This window comes from Falco naumanni, chromosome 10, assembly GCF_017639655.2.
Source record: "Falco naumanni isolate bFalNau1 chromosome 10, bFalNau1.pat, whole genome shotgun sequence".
In the NCBI taxonomy this organism is placed as follows: Eukaryota; Metazoa; Chordata; class Aves; order Falconiformes; family Falconidae; genus Falco; species Falco naumanni.
In genome coordinates, this window is record NC_054063.1 from 3903445 (window position 1) to 3926289 (window position 22845).

At 46.3% G+C, this 22845-nt stretch overlaps 1 protein-coding gene across 4 annotated transcripts in view; it reads right to left on the reverse strand.

The window, feature by feature from the left end:
* Positions 1 to 2311: 2311 nt before the first annotated feature.
* Positions 2312 to 22845, reverse strand: part of LRRC56 (leucine rich repeat containing 56) — a 65416-nt gene continuing 44882 nt past the window's right edge. For all 4 annotated transcript variants that reach the window (XM_040609479.1, XM_040609478.1, XM_040609481.1 and 1 more), the window contains 9 exons: positions 18484 to 18580; positions 17875 to 18072; positions 13493 to 13670; positions 11182 to 11382; positions 9635 to 9699; positions 8367 to 8491; positions 7260 to 7453; positions 4280 to 4646; positions 2312 to 3495 (listed from right to left, as the gene is read on the reverse strand). In XM_040609479.1, the coding sequence (XP_040465413.1) occupies positions 3303 to 3495; positions 4280 to 4646; positions 7260 to 7453; positions 8367 to 8491; positions 9635 to 9699; positions 11182 to 11382; positions 13493 to 13670; positions 17875 to 18072; positions 18484 to 18580 (1618 nt within the window). In that variant the 3' untranslated portion in view covers positions 2312 to 3302. The remainder of the gene's footprint in view (positions 3496 to 4279; positions 4647 to 7259; positions 7454 to 8366; positions 8492 to 9634; positions 9700 to 11181; positions 11383 to 13492; positions 13671 to 17874; positions 18073 to 18483; positions 18581 to 22845) is intronic.

A 22845-nucleotide genomic window follows, 5' to 3' on the forward strand; every position in this document is an offset into this window, starting at 1 on the left:
AAGAGACCAATGCAGGATTTTAATGGATGAAACAGCGGCAAGAAACCCCACGATGAAAACCCCTGTATACTTCCCTTTTGGGCCCAGAGAATCAAATTCACGGGTAGCCCATCATGCCTGACATTTCCTAATCAGCCTATTAAAGCCCTGGCTGGCTTTTGTATTTTTTAGATGAAAAGGGTGGAAAGTGGATGAGCAGAGGCTAAAACCAGAGCAATACTTTGCTCTGTGGATCTGTTATAACCTGTGCAGATCTGATCTGCAACAGCCCCGTTTATTTTGCTTGTCCTGGAATTCGCAACAGACAACAGTGTGGCGGCTCTGGGAAACCTTGAGTTGCAGCCGCTGCTGGCAGAGGGGAGAGTGCCAGCCCTTCCTCCCGGTTAGGGCAGGCAGGCTGTCATCGCAGGGTGGCCCTCGTGACAAGCCTCCCTGCTGCTCCATGCATGACAGCCTGGCGTTGGGTCTCGTTATGCATTTCACTGCAGAGCACACGCTCTTGCACATACCACTCAGCAGGTCAGAAAGGATGCGATGAAGGTGGCACACAAAACCCCTGCCTCCGACAGAGCTGTCCACCAGTGCTTGGCTCTGCTACCTGCTAAGCTTTCACGTGTTGAGAACTAATTAGTCTTCTTCCACTCCCTGTGCCAAAACCGTATTAACAAGATGCATGCATGGTGGAGGGAAGTCAGATTCCTACTGGTGCCACTGCTCTGCTGCCAAGCCACCTCACCTTCCTCTCTGTATGCCCAAACCCAGGCTCTGTCCTGCTGGGTCACACAGCTGGAGGTCCACCTCAGTGAAGCAACGTCCAGGAGATAAGCGTTGTCACATTGCTGAGCACGGGAGCATCCTTCTGCAGCCTCCCACCCTGTGCGCTGGGCAGGCGGTCAGCAGTGCGCCGAGCACACCTCCCAGAGAAGCACAGGGCTCGCAAGGTCCAGCTGAGAGCAGAGCTTTTGCTTTCCTGCACAGAACCCAGAGATTCAAACGAGAGCGGCATTCAGATGCTGCCCCGCCAGTGCCCAGGGCCCCCAGCTCCTGGCACTGCTGCTTGCTGCTGCAGCACGGGGCCACTAAAGCCACACGGTGCCATCTGCTTTGTTCCTCAGGCCTTTGAGTCAGCTCTGGACACTAAATCCGCACGGGGACACTGCCAGGACGTGACAGCATGTGGCTTCAAGCCTGTCTTACGTGCCCATCCCTACCAATGTGCACCTGAGGAGGTGCTGGGCCACCAGCGGATGAGGTGATCAACAGGTAGCGCAGACACCTCCTCCTGCCTCTGTACGCACCCGCCACGCCACTGCACTGCCTTGGTTAGGCCATCAGTGCAGCAGAGCTGGTTAGCAAGGGGTGGGGTGGCTGTTTTGAAGGTCACACACTGCCTGCACCCCTGAGAGTTACCACTGGGGTACCCGAAGGGAAGATAAAAAAGGAAACCCTGAGTTAAATGGTTTTGATGAAGCCCTCAGTGACTCTTACTTCCCACACACGAGGCAGAGCTTTTTTCCCGACCATTTCTCCAAGCCCCCTCTGCCACTGCAGAGAAGCTCCTTGCCTCATGCACGTATAGAAATGAGTTGTGTTTGCCACGAGAAAAGCTGACAGGCACTTTTGAGAGCACTTTCCAGATCCAGAGTTTTGCAGATGCGCATGCGCAGACCCATCTAGCTGCCCCAGCTGCCATGCACAAAAACTCACTCACGGTTTTTTTCCCCCTCTGCTCCTTTGACATCAAGGATGCAGACTGAGAAGGTGGCTCTGAATATTTGGAGAAGCCAGACCTACCCACCTCCCACTGACACCACCCTGGCTACAGAGAAGGGCCTGATGGCCACCAGTGCTGACCGCCAGCAAGGGCTGCAGACCTCAAGCAGGCAGGGAGGGTGCAGAGCGTTCTGGAAACTATGCTGCCGCTTTCTTCTTTCTTTCACAAGGTCAGATTTTTCCTTTGGTGATGGTCATGGTCAGTGACACTGGCAAAAAGTCGATGTTAGGAGCCTGTATGAAGACACAGGCCCTGTTGCTGGGCAACATCTGATGGGAAATCCTGCCTGCATCCCTAGTACTGCACAGAACCACAGGCCACATAATTCTTAATGATTTTTGATGGATGATTTTCTCTACTACTCACCAAAACTGGGCGAGCTAGCTTCAAGCTCCAGACTATTTTGTAGGAGAAAGTGGTTCAAGTATCACCATGACGAGACAACGTTTTGGGGCTTTCTCTGTTATTCTGCTCCTCTACGTTAAGCAGACCAGTAGAAAGAAGACATAAACCAATTCATTCACTCATCATGTAATTACTGTTTTATCAACTGGTTTAAACATATATACCTAACATAGTAATTTAAACTGGGAAAAAATGTGATGACACTTGGTTTCAGACTGCAACATCAATAAAGTTGTAAGGCACAGGCATTTGGATCAGCATCTCACAGTCTGCAGACACTAAAATAGATGTTTCAAATCTCACCCAAATATAAAGCAAATGCCCTACCGAAAAAAATCAAGAGATTGCTCCCTTACTTCCCTGCACTGTTTTTGCTGCAGCATTACTTAAAATTATTCAGTCATAGGAAACTGGAAAGTCTAGGTGGGATGCCTGACTCTAAAGGCACACGCAGGGGATGCTCTGACACCTGCTTACAGAGGAATCCTGGCATGCAACATCTACCCATAGGAAGTGAGAGAAATCCTTCCAGGTGGCAACGGAGCAAACAAACGTGCTCGTTGGGATGACCCACTTGGTCAGCATTTGCTCCCACAGCAATGCAGGCACCAAGAACCCTGGGTGCCTGTGAACAGGGTGAGCTCCTGTGGCGGCCGAAGGGCTGCAAGCACCCAGCCTTGCCGGGCTCTTCCTCAAGGTGACGCAGCCCTCCCTTCCAGCCTGCTCCAGCCAATGCTTCCTCTCAAGCCCTTGGCTTTGCCCCTTGCGTGTTAAACATCCACGACTGCAGAAGATAGATACATCATGGGGCTGCTGCTAGGTCAGGTGGCTGAGCGTGGAAATACTTCAGGGCTTGTTCTGTTTTAGTGCACGACGGCTGCAAAAATACCCATGTTTTGCTGTAATAGGAGGTTGATTAGCTCTTCTGTTGATCAGCGGGTGCTCTTTAAAGAAAGCATTTCTGGACCGGCTGTAGCCTTAATTGAGGCAAATCATGTCATTTGTTTGAACTGCTCTACTTGCACAGCTTTGTGTTTAGCTTGCAGAAGAATCGGAAAGATGACATCGATTCAAGACTGTGCTGCATACATGGCTCTGACACACGCTGCCGCCCGGGTACCTTCTAAGAGCGGGGACTTTTGTTCTGAGATGTTGCTGAGGCAGTGGCTCTGTCTGGCAGGGACTGCAGCACAGTCAGGGGCCGCACGGTGTTCATCAGCCCAAACCCCCCCGAGGCTGTTGGGGATGAGCAGACAGCCAGCGCGTGGCAGTTGATCTCTCTGAGAGATCCACAATTCCTCTTGTCCACGATTGGCCTGAGGAAAAAAAAAAAAAAAAGAGAGAAACGCTAAGATGAAATTACACCCTGGGTCTGGAGAGCCACATTCTCCCCACCAGCTCTGCCATCTCCTGCTCTGAAAACTGAACCAAAAGCTGCCAGGCCTGGGAGCAGCACAAGGCACACCAGCCTCCCGTGCAGGCACGCGCTCGCTGCCGCTGCTGCTCTGCAATGACTACATGAACTTCAACATCTGGGTGTCATGTCGCAACTCAGCTTTATTCCTTCAAAGAAGCAACACAACGCTAATCTTACAGTAAGCGGGTTCAGAAATAACCATGTTTTGGTGCATGTGACACTGCTCTAATGCCTACTTTATTTTCCAGAGCTCATTCTGACATGAATTAATGTCAGTGTCAAGGGAAAAAAAAAAATGAAGTGGGATTTCAGGAACTTGTCCTGGGGTTTACCCGAGGAGAGCCTTGAACAAGCACCACTACAAGAGCTCTGCAACAGATGTGGGCATTGGCTCTGAGTGGGGAACATGAGGATGGAGCAGTAAGAACAGAGGAAAAAAAGCAAACAACTATTATTCAAGAAAATACAAAATTTCCAAAGATCAAGCCTCAAGGAACATGAGAAAATGTTTCATTTTAACATTAGGCGGACAAAGGTAAATGTCAGCAGAAAAAAAAGGAGCTCCTTTTACAGAATAGGCAGAAGACTCCGGAGACGACACAGAAGGCTGCTTTTTCCTGCCATAAAGTCCCTCCTGTTTTCCTGACACACTGCAGACAGTGCTGCCAGTGGTGCACATATACCTGATGCTTGTTGATCCAGCAGCTGCTGGTCCTGAAATAGGCCTTTGCCGGCCAGCGTTCCCAGCAGGCTGGCGCTGCCCTTGGGATCCAGAAGCAGCTGGCAAGCTGTGCTGGCTCAGGAGAGCAAGAGCCTTGTCCAGAGGCTGGGATGGGGTTTCTTGGTGAGCCCTTGACTGGCCTCGCTGTGTCCACTGCTTGTCCTCCTCTTGGCTGGGTATTTTTAGGCACCTTACCCTGTGGTTCCTCATTTTCCAGGGTCGTGCTGCAAGACCCATTAGGGATGCAGGTGAAGGGCTTTTTGGAGGGGACGGAATTAGACGGTGGTTTGGGTTGGAGAACACTGCACCTTCCTGACCCTGTGACGAACCTGAAACAGGAAGGAGAAGCACAGTGATTTACCAGTTCATCTTACTTCTGAATGACCAACCCAGTGAGCAAAAGGCTTTGGAGAATGCTGTGTGATGGAGCTGGGTGGGCAAATGTGTCGCAGGGCACACAGCAATGCTGGCCTTGTTGAATTGCTTCCTCTGATAGTCAGGGGTTTGGGTTACTTGGCAGCCTCCCTGCCCGTGTTGCTGGTGATGTGCCATGCACTGGAACTGCTCACGAGCCATGCACAGCTCAAGAGGGACAGACCAGCTCAACCATCCTCCGGCTCTCAGGCAGGATCATACCTGCATCACTCCTGGCCAGTGTTTGCACTGACTTGCTTTAAATACTGGAGGACTCCATCCAGTGGTCTAACACTCAAGGCACAGGAGTAATCACAGGTGAGTGGATCCACTTTTTTTTTTATTCAGAGGCAGAGGTGTAAGGATAAGATCTTGAGATTAGCCTTAAAATAACAGAAAGTGCCTGACTGCTAGGGAAAATACTGCATTACATGCAGGGCTACTATCGGGCTGTTCATATTTTAGCCCACGTAATCCTCAGGTGCAACATACGTAGAAGAAAAATCTTGTTCCTGATTTATGAATATAACATGCATGCATATATGCTTAAAACCATTCTATAGATAGCAGGGATCTGATTGCTCTTGTCTATTAAAAGAACCAGTTGTACCTAAACGCTTGATCTGCGTGGTCCAGGGCAGGAACACAATCTAAAGAATGTGCCACCAAAACCCAGGCTCAGAAAGTTCAGCTTTATAGCCCCTAATTAATGGGGATGTATTTTACTGCTTAGGTAACCACATAAAGCTGATCTAAAACGTTCACTGCATAGTTTCCATCATACTGTACGCTTTCAAAATGCCTGAATTTCATAGGGTTTTTTATTTGTTTTTAAGTAAAGACACTCTGAAAGACTGGTATGCCTGATTCAAAAGCCCAGAATAACACTCAATGACTCCCAAAGAATGCAGATTATACAGATCCAATGCTGCAAACACTTTTACACGAGAGCAGTTTTGCTCAAGTGACTTGTCCTTTCCTGGTCAGAAGGATTGTTTCCAGCTACAAGTTGTTCTGTGAGAAAGCCACATTGGGTAGGACAAACTTCTGAAACTAAGTGTTGAGGCACTTAAATATATCTCCAAATCTTGACACAGTCTCAAGTCACAGAAGTCAAGTGATTTTTAACTGCCTTGCTGAATAAAGGCTATCAGATGCTAAAATTTTACCGGGTATTTGCTCTGCAAAACACATATGTCTATTAGTGACAGTGGGAAAAGGCTACTGTGTTTGTGATTATTTGAATCTTGGTTATTATGGCCAGCTGCTTGTGGTTTGGGATCTGGGCCATCTCCCCCCCACCCCATGCCTTAGGTAATACTAGATTTCAACTGCTCCCTCCATCTTGTAACCAGATCCTAACAGATTTGATTGCAAGATGGGCAGATCTATGCCATCCGTTCACTTCCATAGTCCTATAGCACATGACACTGGTACACTCTGAGATGTCTGGGGCATTGTCTACTCAATCTACAAAGATGATGAGATCATAATAAATCATACTCAGCCTTAAGAAATCAGATTAAATCTGAAAAAGATCAGATTACATCTAAAGAGACCATGAGATCATAATCTAAGACTTCTGCGGTCACTAGACAACAGGTCATTCCTTTAGGTTTTTCTAAACAGCTTCTGTTCCTGTTAAGGAGATATTGTTTATATTATTGTTAATACACAGAGACGTTGAATAGTTTGATGGTACTTCTGGTTTTTTTCCAAAATATATTTTTCCAAATTTTAATAGATCCATTTTTACCTTTGAAAGAAATGTATAAAATGAAAACTTACATGCAAATATTTATTGAGGCAAAAAAAAGAAGTTGTTATTAACAATAGAAACAGATTAAAGTTGTACTTTTGTAAGGTCTCCTACTTGATATGTGTTTGGAATAACCATTATTAACGTCTCTAATAGTCTTCAATACAATATACAAAAAGTAGTGAAGAGTGGGAATTCTGCTTTCGTTCACGCAATTCCAGAGAGCCCTTTGGCTTTGTTCCTGAGCAGAAGAGCACACCGCAGTTTTAAGCTCTTTTACTGAATGCATTCCTTTGGTTGCATATCTTTCTAGAATTCCCAGTTGCCCAGTTAAACCTTAATCATTAGCTCAGCCATTATTTCCGTCAGTGCCAACTGTATTAAAATATAGTTCAGTTGGAACAACCGTATTTTAGACTCACCTGGCACTGACAGAAATTAATGACACAAGGTAAAAGACGGAAGCATGTCCTTCCTCTAGAGCTGATGCTAAGCTGGTGTAAGATCAGCGTTGTTCCTCTTAATTCTACAGATCCATGCCAAAATGTATCAACTGATAGTCAACACGGCTGGCCACCATGCCCTGCTTAAAAACTTGAACGGATCACTTCGGGTCTGCCTCTGCAATAATATTTCCAGATTGCTGCTCTAGAGCACAGAAGCCAGATCTCACAAAACACCGCAGTTACTAACACACCTATCTACAAACGGTTAGTAGCACGTGTCACTACCAAGGGATAACCCACCCCCACAGGTTTAGGTCCAGTACCTGAGGAAGATTGGGACAGAGAGGAGTGGCAAGAAGAATCAAGTGAAATCCTTTCAATGAGGTCCTCATCACAGGTCTCCCTCAACTCATCTCCACAGCTGTCGGGCAGGCTGCAGTCGTCACCCTCTTCCTCATCACCAAGAGCTGCCTTCAGTGCTTGGGTGGCTTCTTCTTGCTGACCTGTTTGCAGGCACCTGGACAACATCGAGTTTCACATCCGTAGTTAGCCTTGGAGTTGTGAACGTGCAGCCAGCCAAGTGCAGCTTGGCATGGCCACACAGGCAAACACCCAGGCAGCGGGTTTAGTCACCCACTGCGATTTCCCACTTTCCTGGAGATGTGGAAAATCATTCTAAATGGATCAGCCGTCTAAGCTGCCTGTGTCTGATTATCTGAAAGCGTGCTAAAAAGTTAATCAAGTGAAATGGGGCAGATTTAAAGTACTACACAGGGAAGTAAGCTCAGAGAAATAAATTCATCATCAGTTCTACTTCCAAACCCACCGTTATCTGTCTGTGAGATAGATGGGGGAATCTCAGCATGCCAGTATTTTCCTTTCAGCCTTTCATTTGGTTAGGCCAACGCGATGCTTGCAGAAAACCTCATCCACTTTCACTTTTACTGGCTGAAAGACAGACACTGGCAGGGCCAAGAATGCCTTACCAGTTACGAAAAGTCATTTCCTTGCTCTCGCTAAGCAAGCCAGCCCACCCTGCCTGGGCTGGTCCTCAGCCTGCTCTACAGAGAAGTCAGAGGTTTCTTCTCCCTTGGCCACCCCACAGCAGCTCCAGCGGCAGAACTGATGGAAGGATCAGGGAGGATGGATGGAAGGATCCGGGAGGACTGATGGAAGGATCCGGGAGGACTGATGGAAGGACTGGGGAGGACGGATGGAAGGATTGGGGAGGACTGATGGAAGGATTGGGGAGGGCTGATGGAAGGATCCGGGAGGACTGATGAAAGGAATCCCACCCCAGGGACAGGAAGGCAGGAGGCCAAGTCTATCCCCTGAAACTGCCACCAGGTGGCCAAAGAGTTTATTTTATTATTACAGCACAAAATGAATGCCTGTTTTATCGCACGACAAGATTGCTCCCACTGTCTCACCGCTTGTGCTGCTCACTCTGTACTCTCAGGTCAGAGAACACATCTTCCTGGTGCAGATCTCTTCCTCCTCCAGAGCTGTAAATGTTTTCTGTCCTCAGACCGCACAGTTTCAAAGGTGCAGGTGGCTGCAAAAATGATAGGAGTTACCTTGATGACCTCAGGAGCTCTCCCCAGCTCTGCTTCTAGATTGTGGATTTTAGAAGGCATCAAAATCTGCTGTCACTCCTGACTTCTCAGATCACCCCTCCCTACTTTCTTGCTCTTCAGTTTAAGAAGCACCATGCCCCGGTCACATGCACTGTTACAGCCTGAGGAACCCAGGGTGGCTGTAACAAAAATGCTGATGTATATCTCACTGGTGTACAAACCCATAGCATCTATACCAATAAGCACATTAAGACCAGTACCACAGAAATTGCACCATTCGGCATATGACCGCAGTCCCCTTCCACATCTTAGTTTATAACACACAGTCATTCACTGAAATGCTCACATTTGTTTCAGAAAAGCTTCCAGTGCTCGGGCAGTAGCAGCAGGGAGGCAAGGGAAGGGCACATTTTTTTCCCAGCAGTTCTTTAACATCTGTTGTCAGCATTAAGTGAGGCTGCCGACAGCGCAGCAATGCAGGTACCCTGTGCGGGCCGTTTCCCTGATTTAGCACTGCCTCTTTAAACCCACACACATGTATCCCTGCCATGCTGCACCTCAGGGCTCACAAAAGGTGACCATGACAAGCCAGACTGCACCCCTTTATAGGGGTGCCCTCTCACCCAGCTTCTGCTGAAGCAAGCAGGCCAACCCTCCAGGCTGGGGTACCACCCCGCTGCCAAGAGGAACACACTTTGGCTTTGTGTTTGTTTAGGCAATAGGAATGGCTCTGCAGCATCAGCGATCTGACTATTTATGCCAGCATCAAAGAAACACTTCTAAAAAAATTGTATCTAATAGCTATTGTAGAAATACCATCAAATTTTGCAATCTTGCTTTGCGCTTTGCTCAGCTAGAATGATAGGAAATGTGCTGCCAGCAGCCAATAAAGAGTTTTCACATGTTCCTTTACAGCTGATGGTTGATGGCTGCTAGGACACGGGCACCTTTGCAACGGCGGGGCAAAAGACCCTCCATCCTCCTTGAGGCCAATTGTATGTTGCAGGCTTTTGGGCTACAGAAGAGAGTGAGCTGCCACAAGCCACAGCGGGCGTTCAGGTTTATCCCAGGATTTATAGGGGTCACTAGGCAGGAATATGAAGTCTGCAAGAAAAACATACACCTAGCTTTTGCCTCCTGGCACGAAGGGCCTTGGTGGGGTTCCCGCATATAACTTGACTGAGTCCTAAGAAGAAAGGAAAAAAGGAAACATTTTACTCCAGCGTTTAACAAAAGGTGCTGTCTTCGAAATCAGTCAACATCATTTCCCACAGACTGCAGGATGGGATATTCCATGGCATAGGCTCAGCGTGTCAGCTGGTGTGGCCTGACACTGCTGCTTAGAGGCAGTTTCTCCGTTTCTGCCAGAATCTGTCTCCTTCTGCTTCTGCTCTGCCTCCTCCACTGCGCTGGTGCAAACATTTGTGTGGCCACACAGGCAAGTCAGATCAGGAAACAGAGCCAGATTAAAACTAAATATGCTATTTGGGATTTTTTTGTTTGTTTGTTTTGCTAGGTTATTTTTCAGCTAGACCTCGATCAGTATCAGGTTCCCCATGTGGCTGTGCAGATGCTCTTGCCAAAACAAGAGACAAGGCAGTACAGGGGCAGGAAGAATCAGTGAACTTTGGGTGAAACTGTCTCTACCAGTAGAGCTAGTTACCTAAAAGTGCACGTGAAATCATGGTCTCATTCCCTGGCAATGCTGCACTTGGTTTCCATGTACTTTCCCGAATGCACGCTCAGCCGTTGACACTGCATTGCTTCATCTAGTTCATCACCCTGAGTCCTACCTACAGCAAGGAACTCAGGTGGGACTGGCATCTGAGCGAAGCACCCCACAACGCTGGGAAAACAAACACCATCTTCCTATCTAATCTGCACTCTATGGGCCAGTGGAGTTGCACCATCAAGGTCTTTCCAGGAGCCAGGGAAGGGTGTCTTGGGAAGCACCAAATATGGGACCAGAAGTGAACTCCCTTTCCATCCGGCTGTCCCCAGGAGCTGCTAGCATGGCAGTACTTCCAGGTGGCCAGGGCACGAAGGGCAGCGGTGCACCTGTGTTTTGGGCGAGCCTGTAGGTCAGGTATGTGAAGTCAAGGAACTGACTCCTCTTGCTGAGGGACCCACCCCTGGAAACCCAAAAGAAAGCGCTCGTTGCCAGCAGTGATGTACGCAGTTTGATCCGTGGGCATGATCCAACGGGGGCTGAGTGTGCATCAGCGTGCCTTTCTAGGGGACTACCTTGGACCACATTCCTGTGACTGAACAAGATGTGCCCAGATGCGACTTAAGCGAGCCCCAGCTGGGCTGACGGGTAATTTAAAGGACTGAGCAGGACAACTTTTGACGAGGTGTGAAAGGCAACTCCAGCAAGACAGCACCACTGCAGGACGGGGCTGTCGAGAGGGACAGCAGCACGTAATGCCTGGGGGTGAGGGGCTGAGGAGGGGGAAGCCGGGGTGACTTGCACCTTCTGCTGCAGAGGAAGTTAAAGGAAAGCCCACGCTAAAGCAGGTGAGTCTTATGGAAGAAAAGCTATACTGAACCTGATCTAGTAGCAGCATGGGTGGGTGGTATTCAAAGTAGCCAGGCTTTCATCAGCAGTAATAACATTCAGAAGGAGGTGGAGGTGTGGGAAAGAACAGGATTAAAACTCATACATTACCATGTGTCAAATCACTGGAGGCATCTTCTGCGAGCAGCTCATCAGGAACGGTGGGAGCTGGAAGAGGACAGCCACTGTGCAAGAGGTGGGCGTTGCCACATCTCCCCGCGTTAGCAGACCATAGCGCGGTTCCAGGTCTGGAAGTTGTCGGGGGTCTTGGTCTGCAGCCAGACTGCCTTGCTACCGCCCCGAGACACGAATCTAAGAGAGAGGTTTCACTAGTGTAAGCACAGTGGTGCAAGGCTTCAGACACACCGTCACCATGCACTGCTAATACAGTGGGCTGCTGCTGCACACTTGGAACTGTCGGGGACAGAAAAATACGTCATCGTAGCTACAAGAAATGTGCTGGAATGGGTCCAGCCAGGAGACAGAGGGCTTCCTGGTGCTGCATGCAGTCCCCCGCGGCTGTCCTCTGCAGCAGGCAGAACCTGGAGTCCCCAACTAACCACAGTCCCTTCCCACCCTCCTCCTGGCACAGAGACGGGGGGTCAGGAACCCCTCTGTGCCCACCACCCAGCTCCGAGTGTCCCAGGGGTGAGCCTGGATGTGTCCAGGGCTCCGCTGCTTCCCCTGCCTGCGTGCCTACGGTAAGAGTAAGCTGCCTCTCATGTGCAGCCCACTTCCCTGTGGGGAAGTGCTGCAGGCTTGCCAGAGTCACAATCCAAGCCCTCAGTCTTAAAATACATTGCTTAAATGCCCAGGCACAATGATGATGGCCACCTTGCCAGAGCTACTGGTCAATCAGGACAAACCACGTACCAGGAGTTACGGAAATCTGGGAATGGCAGTGACAGATTTTGCCAGTACTGCCTCAGAGACAGATACTTCTCTACCTCAGAAAGAAAGGTGATAACCAAGGTTTTGTAACTCTGTGGGACAGGGTGGATTATACACAAGCTAGCAAAGGCAGACAGAGCCTTGTCCTCTTACCTGCCCGACTGCCGGCTGTCCTGGGAGCACAGCACAGCTGTAAGAGCAGCACATGCAGCCAACAATCCATAGGAAAGCAAATTTCATTTTGGTGCCTAGATGAATAGCATGCTTTGTGAAGTGTTGAGCATCTCCCAGCTCCACAATGCAGCAATCAGCTCTGTAATAATACGGCCATTTCCTTAAGAGCTGAGTGTTAGGGACCTTTAATATACCTTGGCCGTTGTTATTAATATAAACCCATGAAATACACAGTGGGTGAAAAGTACCGGAGTCAACATCGCTATAGGAAAGAAAAAAATATGGGGATGTCTTAATCTGACCATATAAGATGATCAGTTTAGAGCTGAAGGCAAGACTGTAAGTCTGGTTACACTAGGAAACAATACGAATTCACATTTTTGTGCTTCATTCCCACTGTTCCTGTCTGCTCCCTTTGTTAACTAGTTTTCTGAAGTGTAGCTGACGTTGCCAAAGCAGGATCACCGAGGGATCAGATTTTAATGGATTTTTTCCCTACCATAACTACTATTACAACTAACAATTCGGACCCGCAGGGATTAAATAAATGACAAATGTATGTACTTATTCCAAAACAAACTAAATTTTTAATGGAGTACAGTTGGCAGGCACACCACAACTGGGAGGGGGGGGGCTGGGAAGCCAACTGCATTGCCCACACTAATGGGAAGCAACAGGAGCAGTTATAGGAAATACTTTGTAATATTTAATGGTACGTGGTAAAGTGCATGTAGCATGATACATAAAAGCGTGGACAGCTGAAGTATAACGAAGGCTACAGGCAAAGGCACAACAGATCTATTTTCAAACCATTTACTCTCTACTAATGATTGTAATGGACTTAATCACAGAGGCAAAGGAAATGGAACAGATCTCTTACAGGACCATGCAATCTCAGTTGCTAGGATGTTGCTACCATTGACGGGGGATGACCAAATTGCCTTTCCTATTATTAAACTGGAGTAGGAAATCCCGCTACATCCATGCTACATGGGATTGACTGCTACCATGGAAAGGCCTGCGAACAGCTGTTGTTGAAACATTCTTTTCCAAGCTTTGCTTCTTTCCATCATGCAGAACGAACGCTAAGTACAGACTCCCAACTGCTGCTGGATTTGTTTGATGCTCTAGAACTCATCTGCATTCTTTTGATCTTGATGCACAGCTTAGGACAGCTTTCATTTAAATCTGCACCATGCTGAATTCTAGCTTCCTCACTTCCCAAGTGGAGAAGACAACGTCCTTCACCTCTTTGCGATAATTGAACGCTGGCTTTGAAGAGGCCAGCTTGCTCTTCATCTTTCTTTTTCACACATCATAACCTGAAAAATGAACCCCAATAGGAAACCTGACATACCTAACCATGACAGGTCTCCAGCTAAACCACCTTTCTTGATGGATTCCTTGATGATTAGCCAGTCCTCATGTATCTTCTTGGCAGGAAGGAGAGCAGTCTGGCTTGCTGGTACTTCATCCAAATACTCCAAGTGGGGAATGAGGTTTTTTACTTCAGCTCTGTAATTATAATCTGGGTCCTGGAGAAATTGAGAAAGTGATCACAGTTTATTTGACAGACTGTGGACATCCACCAGCAGCACAACAGTGTTCAGTTTGTACAACTGCCGTATAACTTGAAATGCCTTCTGCGAGGCAAACCTATTCACCTCGTTCAACAGCAATACATACGGACAGGAGTTTCATTTCACTGTGCTTCCTCCTATCATTTCTACTCGAACTGATCATGGGCACGTCCTGAGCATTGCAAACACGTGCCTTCTGCCCAAAGGCTCCTTTACTGTTTACTTTATGTAAAGTTTACTCACTGTTTGTTTTTTTTTAAAAACACCACAAACTTTATGTACTGTTTAGTCACTGATAACTTTGGCATTTGTCTTTGTTATATTATGTATATTATGTTTTACATTATGTATAATGTAAAAAAGCATAAAAGGCCACTGATGCCCCTGGAAAACCTGTGCACCCTCAGCATTCAGCCAGCCTCTCTCCCTGCTTTTGTGATTCTCTGGTTGCTGCATCAATACTCAGGTGACAGGGAAGACTCGAAAGCGTGTTGAGTGTTGCTACACCTGCCCATGGAAAAAGAGAGAACATTCTCAGGGAACCATAGACCAGCTACAGTGAATGAACTGCAATGATTTTCCGGGGCAGTCTTTGGGGATTCGCTGTGTGATATTATACAGTTAGAAGCGATGGCTTACTCCAAATTACATTTTCCTCTGCAAAAGGTGGCACGCCAACAGCAGGTGCAGAAGGCTGAACTGGACTGGGCTTGAGTTTCTTTTGTGAGGGCTGGAGAAACAGCGTGATTGCTCCCAGTGCGCACGGACTCCGTGTGACAGCTGTGGGGGAAAGTGTGGGTGCAGCTCCCTGCTGCAGGCACGGGTGGAGCTGACACGTTATAAAATGATTCACCAGCACATGCCAACGCCTGGGGACCTGTGAGCAGCGAGGCCAACCCAGAACAGTTACAACTGTGCTCAGAGCACATGGCGAATTGGGCTGCTTTGGTGGATTCCAGTGGTAGACCAATTTCAGGTGGCACCTTCATCTTTGGGAAAAATACCTCAGGGCTGACTGGGTCGTGCTGCTTTGCAGCGGGAATATTTTTGGGTAAAATAGTCTCACGATTACAAATGGCAGAACACGGTGATGGCGGTCTCTTCTACCAAAAGAAAGTGGAAAGCAAGAGTGCACAGCTACTGGCAGAATATGAATGAACAGCTACCTACAAATCAACTGCTTCATCTGGATAAATATTACACTTTTCAAGACATTGTGTGCAATATTAGAAAACCCCACAAAGCCAAGTCCTCATTCAACAAACAGAAATCTTTCTGTGGGACCTGGATGGCTGTATACTCCCTCCCTCTGCACGATGCAGCACTGAGGGAGACAGAGGGACTTCACCAAACAAAGCGCGAGTTCGTTGTTAAGAGGCAGACACTACATTTCTCTAACTAAGCCTTTAATCTTCATTTAGAAAATGAGTCAACCGATTGCCATGCTACCCCGTACCACATGTGCTCAGAGCAGTGCCTGGGCTACAGCCAATTCCCAGCCATGTCCTGTCGGAGGGAAGCATCACGTTACGCTTATGGTACATGACTGCAACAGAGGCTGCAGAATTTATCATCAGGTTGTTGCTCTTGGTTTAGATAAGAGGGGAAGATGAGCTCATCTGAAAATCAAATTACAGAGACCAAACAGCCTGTCTGAAGAAAGAGCAGTAAATTTAGCTGGACCATTCTGTAGATTAAAAGTAAATAAGCAGAAGAGCTTTGACAGAGCTGTAGCAAGGGCTAGACTACAAGAAGGAGCTTGAGGAATTAGAGCTGGCCATCAAGGGCACGGCAAAGTAAGCCCACATCTATTCTTTCCTGTATTTCAGGTGGCTTTTCTATACCCTGAAGAAATGCAAACATCAGTTGAAATGAAGAACGCGACAAAGCCCACAGAGAAACTCTTAGCAGGCAAGGGCAGGGCCAGCTTTGTAACCATCCCAGGGCTGAGCAGCTTCCCAACACGGAGACTGGGTGGGAGACCACAGTGAACTTACTGCCTGCCTGTTCCAGCTCGGTGTAAAACACCATCGTGCAGGCTCCCTCGACACATTCGGTCTGGCATTTGAATGCAACTACTTGCGCAGAAGTAGAGACAGCCATTCCGCAGGGAGAAGAGCATGGGGCACAGCACCACATCGCACTCCTCTTCGAATTCCCGTTACGTGACAACACGCAGCAGCATCCCGAGGACTTATTTCCTCAGCTAAACAAACCAAGGGCGATCTGACATTTCTCCATTACAAGTGCATTTGAGGGCTGAGGATGCCAAGTGTCCTCCAAAACCACCACTTTTCATTGAGCAGGAACGACAAGGGAGTAGAAACAGACTTTCTGCGCTGTTAGGATATACTGCATCATGCTCGTGGTAGGAGGCTATGGGAAGGAAGTCTCAGAAGTTGTATTTGTCTCCGTGAGAGTAAAACCACTAAGTAGGCGTGCTTTGTCCACCAGAAGCAGGCAGTGCTTCCTTACTGTAGGAATAAGTTTTTTCCTCTCATGATTGCATCTTCTGTAAGGAAGAACTACTAATAGAGAAATCATTTTGTTTGCAAATCATTACAAATGTGGTCTCTGAAGTATACTTCTAGCAGTTCAAAACAGAAAGGCAAGTGTATAATATTTTCTTTTGGATTCCAGAGAGGAAAATTATGATAGCTAAAGCACTACCTTCTGTGGCTCCTTTTACTGAGGGATATGATCAAGCCAACAATTAAATCTGAAAAATGCTAATAACTCGTGTATCTAAAAAGCACAAAGATTTAAAATATGCACGTCTACTACATGACTGAGTTTTAGTGATAGCACCAGAGCTTTCGAGTCTAAATCCAAGACAAATATCAAACCCAACCTTTCACGCAAATTAACGGCACGGGCATGATCACTGTGAAATGCACACTGCGGAACATGGCACAGCGGAGGCACAGTGCCAGCTCCTGCTCTGCTTCCTTTGATAACCCCTGCGTTATCAGCTCTTCACGGTGCCGCCGGGGACTGCACCGTCCTTCCTGAGCGCTGCGTGTTACACACCTATGTGTGCGTGTGTGGGCCTGTCACCTTCCAGAAGGTCTGGATGACAAGATATTGTGTGCTGGCCATAAACTCTCACCTCATGATCTTTGTTAGACACCATGTGACCAAAATAAGGAACACTCCTATTTGACCAGTTTTTTTAAACCCTACTTTTCCTCCAGCTACTTTTTCAGCACATGGCAGGATGCTCATTTTTATATCCCAGCAATGCTTGGTTTTTTGAAGCAGGGGAAAGTGAAAGAGAGTAATACAGCTTTGAGACTGTCCATGTAGATTTAGATCTCCCTTACTTTTCTTGGTGAGTGCCCTGAAACCCAAAGCAGTGTTTCTTCCTGATGAAAACTGTGTTTTCTATCTTTGTGACACAGTGGATCTCATGCCCTCAACAAAATACCTCCGCAGAAACGATTTTATCATTTCAGTATGTAAGAGGTGATTACTGTATTTTGTATCTTCAGCTTTTGCTGAAGGTATTTTTGGCCATTTGATTTTAATCTTTCAGGGGAAAGGACAGCAAGCTGTTCCTACAGCACAGCTTTTCCTAGTTATCTCAAGCATTGTTTTTCTGAGGGTTCAATTTTTGAGCATGGTGGTGGTCCTGGAGCACTCGCTGTTGGACCAGAGAGCTTCCAAAAGAAATTCAAACGAACAAAGACAGATAACTAATTGAGACATTGCAACTGGCACATCTTGTAAAAAAAATATTGGCTTTCTAACCCATTACAAGATCCCTACAGGCTAGAAGGATCCATACAGCTGGGGTCCACGCTCTCCTTGGTCTTCCATTAAGGTGTTTGTTTGCACTGGAAGCTGGGAGACGGCAGAACAGCTGTATGGATCAGAACAGCTGTTTTCTAGTTTAATCCCATTCTCATAGGTAAGAAGGAACACATTGCTAGGAAACAGGCCTGAGTCTTTACTAGCACTCCTTGTATTTCATTTGTGCTCATCTTGGAGACAATACCCACAAGAGGACAAAATCAACAGGAATGAAAGATGAGAAATGCATCCCATGTCATCACTCGGAGCGATACAATAGGAAGATGCAGAAATTTTTCTCGTTTCCAACTCAGACTAAAAAAGCACTGCCAAAAATTAACACAATGTGTGCAAACCAAGTCCTCACCTCTGCTGATTCTGCATTTGGCTTCAGACAAATAAGGTTGCCCTCCACTGTCAGGCGGCTCAGCTTGCGACACAGTCCTAGGTACTGCATCTGGTTGATGTCCTCAATATTGTTCTCTTCCAGGTCCAAAACCTCAAGGTGATCCAGCCAGGTCAGCTGGCTCAGGTCAGAGATATTGTTATAGGCTATGTAGAGTTCCTCAGCAGAAGTAAACAGAATAAATATATAAACCACAGGCTTGCACAAGTAACACTCAAGCTTTGCAAAATGTTTTCTAATATTTGAAATATGACATGGCACAACAGGAAATGAGCACGCAAGTGAACACTTTTCAAGTGTGGCTGTTGTCACCTTAAATATCTACGGCTAATATAGCAACAAATGCTATTCTGTATTAGGCATCTTCAGGAGCAGGCCTGAAAGTTACACCTTATCAAAAAAACCCCACCAAAACTGTAGTGTCTTTTAAACTAAAACATGCAATTGAAGGCATCCAACCAAAGTCCTTTAGTAAAACAAAGGTTGTAAAGAGAACAAAGCCTACAAGGAAAAAGTATCAACTGAAGATAGTTTTGAGATTGTCATTTGGCAGGACACATCTATACTTACCTTTAGAGAGCTGCAGGAAGAGATCCCATCTAAATCAGAGAGCCCACAGCAAGCCATCCACAGGACACAGAGATGGGACAACGTGGTTCCAAGATCCCTTACAAAAGAAACAATTTAAGTTCTATTTGAATGGGCGAAGGAACTCAGGACTTGCTTTTGTTTTCCCTAAGACTAGGACACAGCTACTTCCTTCAAATCTCACATTGTTTACAAGAGATGTCATTAAAAATGTTCACCTTCAAAGGTGGAGAATGAAATTGTACCCCTCTTTAACCTCCCTCTCTCACAGACCTCTTTGTTCTTGTAAGACGACGTGGCGCCCCAGTTTGGTTTGATTAAAATTCTTCCAAGAGCTACATCATGATAGTTCTGTCATAAATCACAGCCAAACGCTAAGAATTAAGTGAGGTTTGCCTGTGCTGGCATAATTTACTCTTCACCAATAACCCAAATTAACATATCTGAGCCGATTGCAGAGTCACCTCACTTTGTCCTCGTACAGAGTTACGTTTCTTCTGATTTTGCAGTTGAAAGGAATAGCACTCTTGCCAAAAACCATTGTTTGAATCAGCAGAAAATTAGAATCCTTTCCATCCCATTTTCCCACCCTTTAGGTCTAGCAAAATATAAATAAGGGATCATTTGTATCCAAACTTTCTGGTCCTAATCCAAAAAACCACATACTGACCTGCTTAACTGCATGCATGTGTCATGTCCCACTGACGTTGCAACAGTGCACAATCCAAAGATAATTGTGCCTTTGAAAAATGCAAAAATGGTGGCAAATAAACTTGAGGGCCTAACCACGTTCTATATTTAGTAACATGAAGTTGCATAAAGCCATTGCTCAAACATAAATAAAATACAACAGTTTATCAAATCCCAAACCAAGCAAAAGGTCAGAATTCTCTGCTGCAGCTGTGATAGCAGATCATCTGAATAATAAAGAACTAATCAGGGGGGAACTAAATACAAGGCCAGTTTATCAGAAAAGGTAGAGACTGGCATGGAGTTCACAGAATCACAGCAGTGGCTGAGGTTGGAAGGGACCCTTGAAGATCACCCTGTCCGATGCGCATGCTCAAGCAGTGCCAGCTGCCCAGGTCCACATCCAAATAGCAAATATAGTTCTTAAATAGAGATTCTTGGACTTTTAAAATTAAAAAAAAAAAAAATTAAAATTTTAAATTAAACCCACTCAAATTGTGGATTAGCTATGTTTTAGAATACCCATTTTTATAATATACATTATCATAAATAATATATACTTGAATGCCCTGTCTAGGGAAAATTGCAGAAGATAAAATAATGTGGTCATGGGTTCCCTTCTAATCTTGGAATAAAGGTAACAGATCCCTTACTCTTGTCTTCTCTTTATGGACCATGGGAAAACCCAGCAGCTTTTCATTGCCCTCTGAGAACCTCGTGCAGCTTTGATGCAGCTTTGCAGCAAACACCCTATGGTCAATCGCCTGCCTGAGGGATACTGCACAGCCAGCCCAAGAGGCCAGGAAGCTTTTAGTGGGGACAGATGCACTCTTGTTTGTGTTTTTTGTTGTTTCTCCACCATCTGAACACTTGGGAAGAGTCACATCAGCAGAAAGGAGACCGCATAAGGTTGAAGAAAGGATGGATGCATGGAAAAATACCCCCAGATGTGCCTCTCCTGTGATTTATCAAATACAGGGTCAAATAGGAGTTTCTAGGCTGAAATTGGGGATTTTCACCCCTCTGCATTCTGGGGCATGGTTTCTCCATGGGTTTCATTCAGACCTGTTTCATTTCATCCATCCTCTACCAACGCAGGGGCCCCAGGCACTGGGTGCCCCTCATCATCTCTGCCCTGGATGCTGCAGATGTGAGCTTGCGATGGGTACACCATACGACGGGTTTACGTAACGTTTTATAGCCTTTGAAATACAAACCGTGCAGCTGATCTAAAGGCCACGACAAAGCAAATAAGAAAAATCTCAGTCACCCGACAACTCTTTCCATCTAAGGCTACTCCTCCTTACAGAAGAAAACCCTCAACTGACATAAACCACAACTCCCCCACCAAATTCTGTGCATCTGGGTAGCTTGGCTGTGCTCACACGCGCCGCTGGTGCAAAGACACAAGCACAAAGCGAGCCACACGCACACACAACTCCCTGCACGTACACACAACACGGTCCCGCAGCAAACTTGCTGCAAACTTCACCTTGTCCCTTAGCTATGAGGACAACAGGGAACGCTTGCCATCCTGTCACTGGACCTGTGACCAGATAAGCCCCTAAAAAAATGGGAGTTTGTCACGTGTCTTCCCACGCAGTCACCCAGATCACAACGTCCCTGGATGTCATCGCATCCCCAGCCCTGCAGAAGATCTTCCAGGAACTATTTACGCTGTGCATATGCTATAAATAAAACAAACATGGGTTCTCAGGCTTCCTTAAGGAACAGATGCCTCCCAAAGTAATATTTACAGAAATTTATTATTAGATTTGCAAGCTCTATGCCTATAATAAGAAAGAAATTAAATTACATTACAAAAGCAGAACCTACCATCAACCAAGGGCAACACATCCGTAAACACAAATACGACATTAGGAGTAACATGAAGGGATTACATTGCTCATTTCATGACCCACTTCAAACACTAATGAGTTTTTCAAATTTCAGGCTAATTTTGGTGCACAATTTTCTTTTCTGTAAACCACTGAACATAGGTAAAAGAAAGTGCTCGCTCTCATTTTTATATATTTGAAACAAGAGCTTCTGATAAGACGCTCTGTTCATTAGGCCAGCAAAACTGACGACTATCCTAACCTGATTATTTTAGATATGGTATGGTAAGGTACGATTAATAGATTTTATTTTTATTTTTAATTTGTCTTGTAGTTCCTAACTGAAGGTCTTTGGCCAAAAGATGGAGCTTCAGGTAGCATGCTTGTTACTAACATTCCTCTGTCAATATAAAGGATGCCAAAACAAAGTGAAGGATTAATTCCCAAGCAGTTTTTACACAAGGCCCCAAGAAGAAACAGCGATTCCTCCTCCTGCTAAAACCTTGCTCACTTCATGCATTTTGAAGCAGCAGTCCCCTGCTCCAGCTCAGAGGTCTGAGACTCCCAGAGTTAAATCGTATTACTCTGTGTGTGTTAGAGGTTTCAGTACCAGTGCTGGCTACAGCCGAACCCAGTGCACACCAGGCAGGGCCAGTCCCTACTCACGCCACTTGCTAAGTCATGCACAGCAGGTATTCTTTCAGAATTATGAGCTAACGAGTCTCCAAGCATTCTCCTGTTGCTGACACCACCAGAAGAAGACACTAATTTCAATGACTTCTAAAACCTACTTACATTACTCTTCACAATTTATGCTGCCAAGTGCATGGTCTCAAATCCATTCCAGTTTCATTCACGGGTTGCACCTCTGAGCCTCCTACAGCTAACTCTGGTGCAAGTCAGGAGTAGCATGGTTGAGGTTAATACCAGTCAAATTTGATTCCTATTAGCATTCCACCAAAGGAATCAGGTTCTATATCCCATGTCTCGGGTACCTGCAAAAGGCAGAACTGCTGCATGTTTGCAGTGCAGCCCAGTGTTTGATTACAGGGTCTCGTTATTCAAAAATGCTTCTATAGACACTTCAGAAAAGAAAAAAAACATGGAAGCTAATGGGAACTGGCTTCTTACAAGGTTAAAGTTGACTGTCCCAAGCTCACATTTAACCCATGAAACAAAATACTAAGAAAGCATGAATTTTGTCGCACGGTTTGGTATCACTCAGCCCATTTTTGCTCTCTATACCGTATTTCAGGAAAGGCAGCTAGCAAGCCAAGGCATCTTTGCCCCCTGCCCCTCAAGAAGAGCACTCCAGCTCTTTTGGAGAGCAAATGCCTCCTGTCTCTCCTTCCCTGCTACTGCAGACAAACAGCAGTGAGGAGAAGAGGCAAAAGGAATTTTTCCTTTGCCCAGCCCTGACAGCAGAACCTCACTGCAAGTTAAAGCCAGGAACAAAGTTCCCCTCGCTGACTCCGGGGTCATGCTAGGTGCTGGACGAGACCAAAATTCTGGGTCATGCAGTCACATTTTGGCCCTGCAGATCTTTATGCCTGCGTCTGTAACAAGTCATCTCCAGTCAGAGATGTTATCGCAGCAAAGTACATCTGCAAATACTCTATTCAGTAACTAACAAATTAATCTTTTGGAAGCTGCAGCATCAGAGAAAAATCCCTTGTTAATTACTACACAGATAATTGCCCCCAAGAGCACAGCTGCTGTAAGGTGAAACAGCAATGTAAGTCAAAGCAAGCTGCTCCTGACAACTGCACGCACCTGCATTTCTGAAAATATTTCTGAAATATTCTGGCTGGTGAGA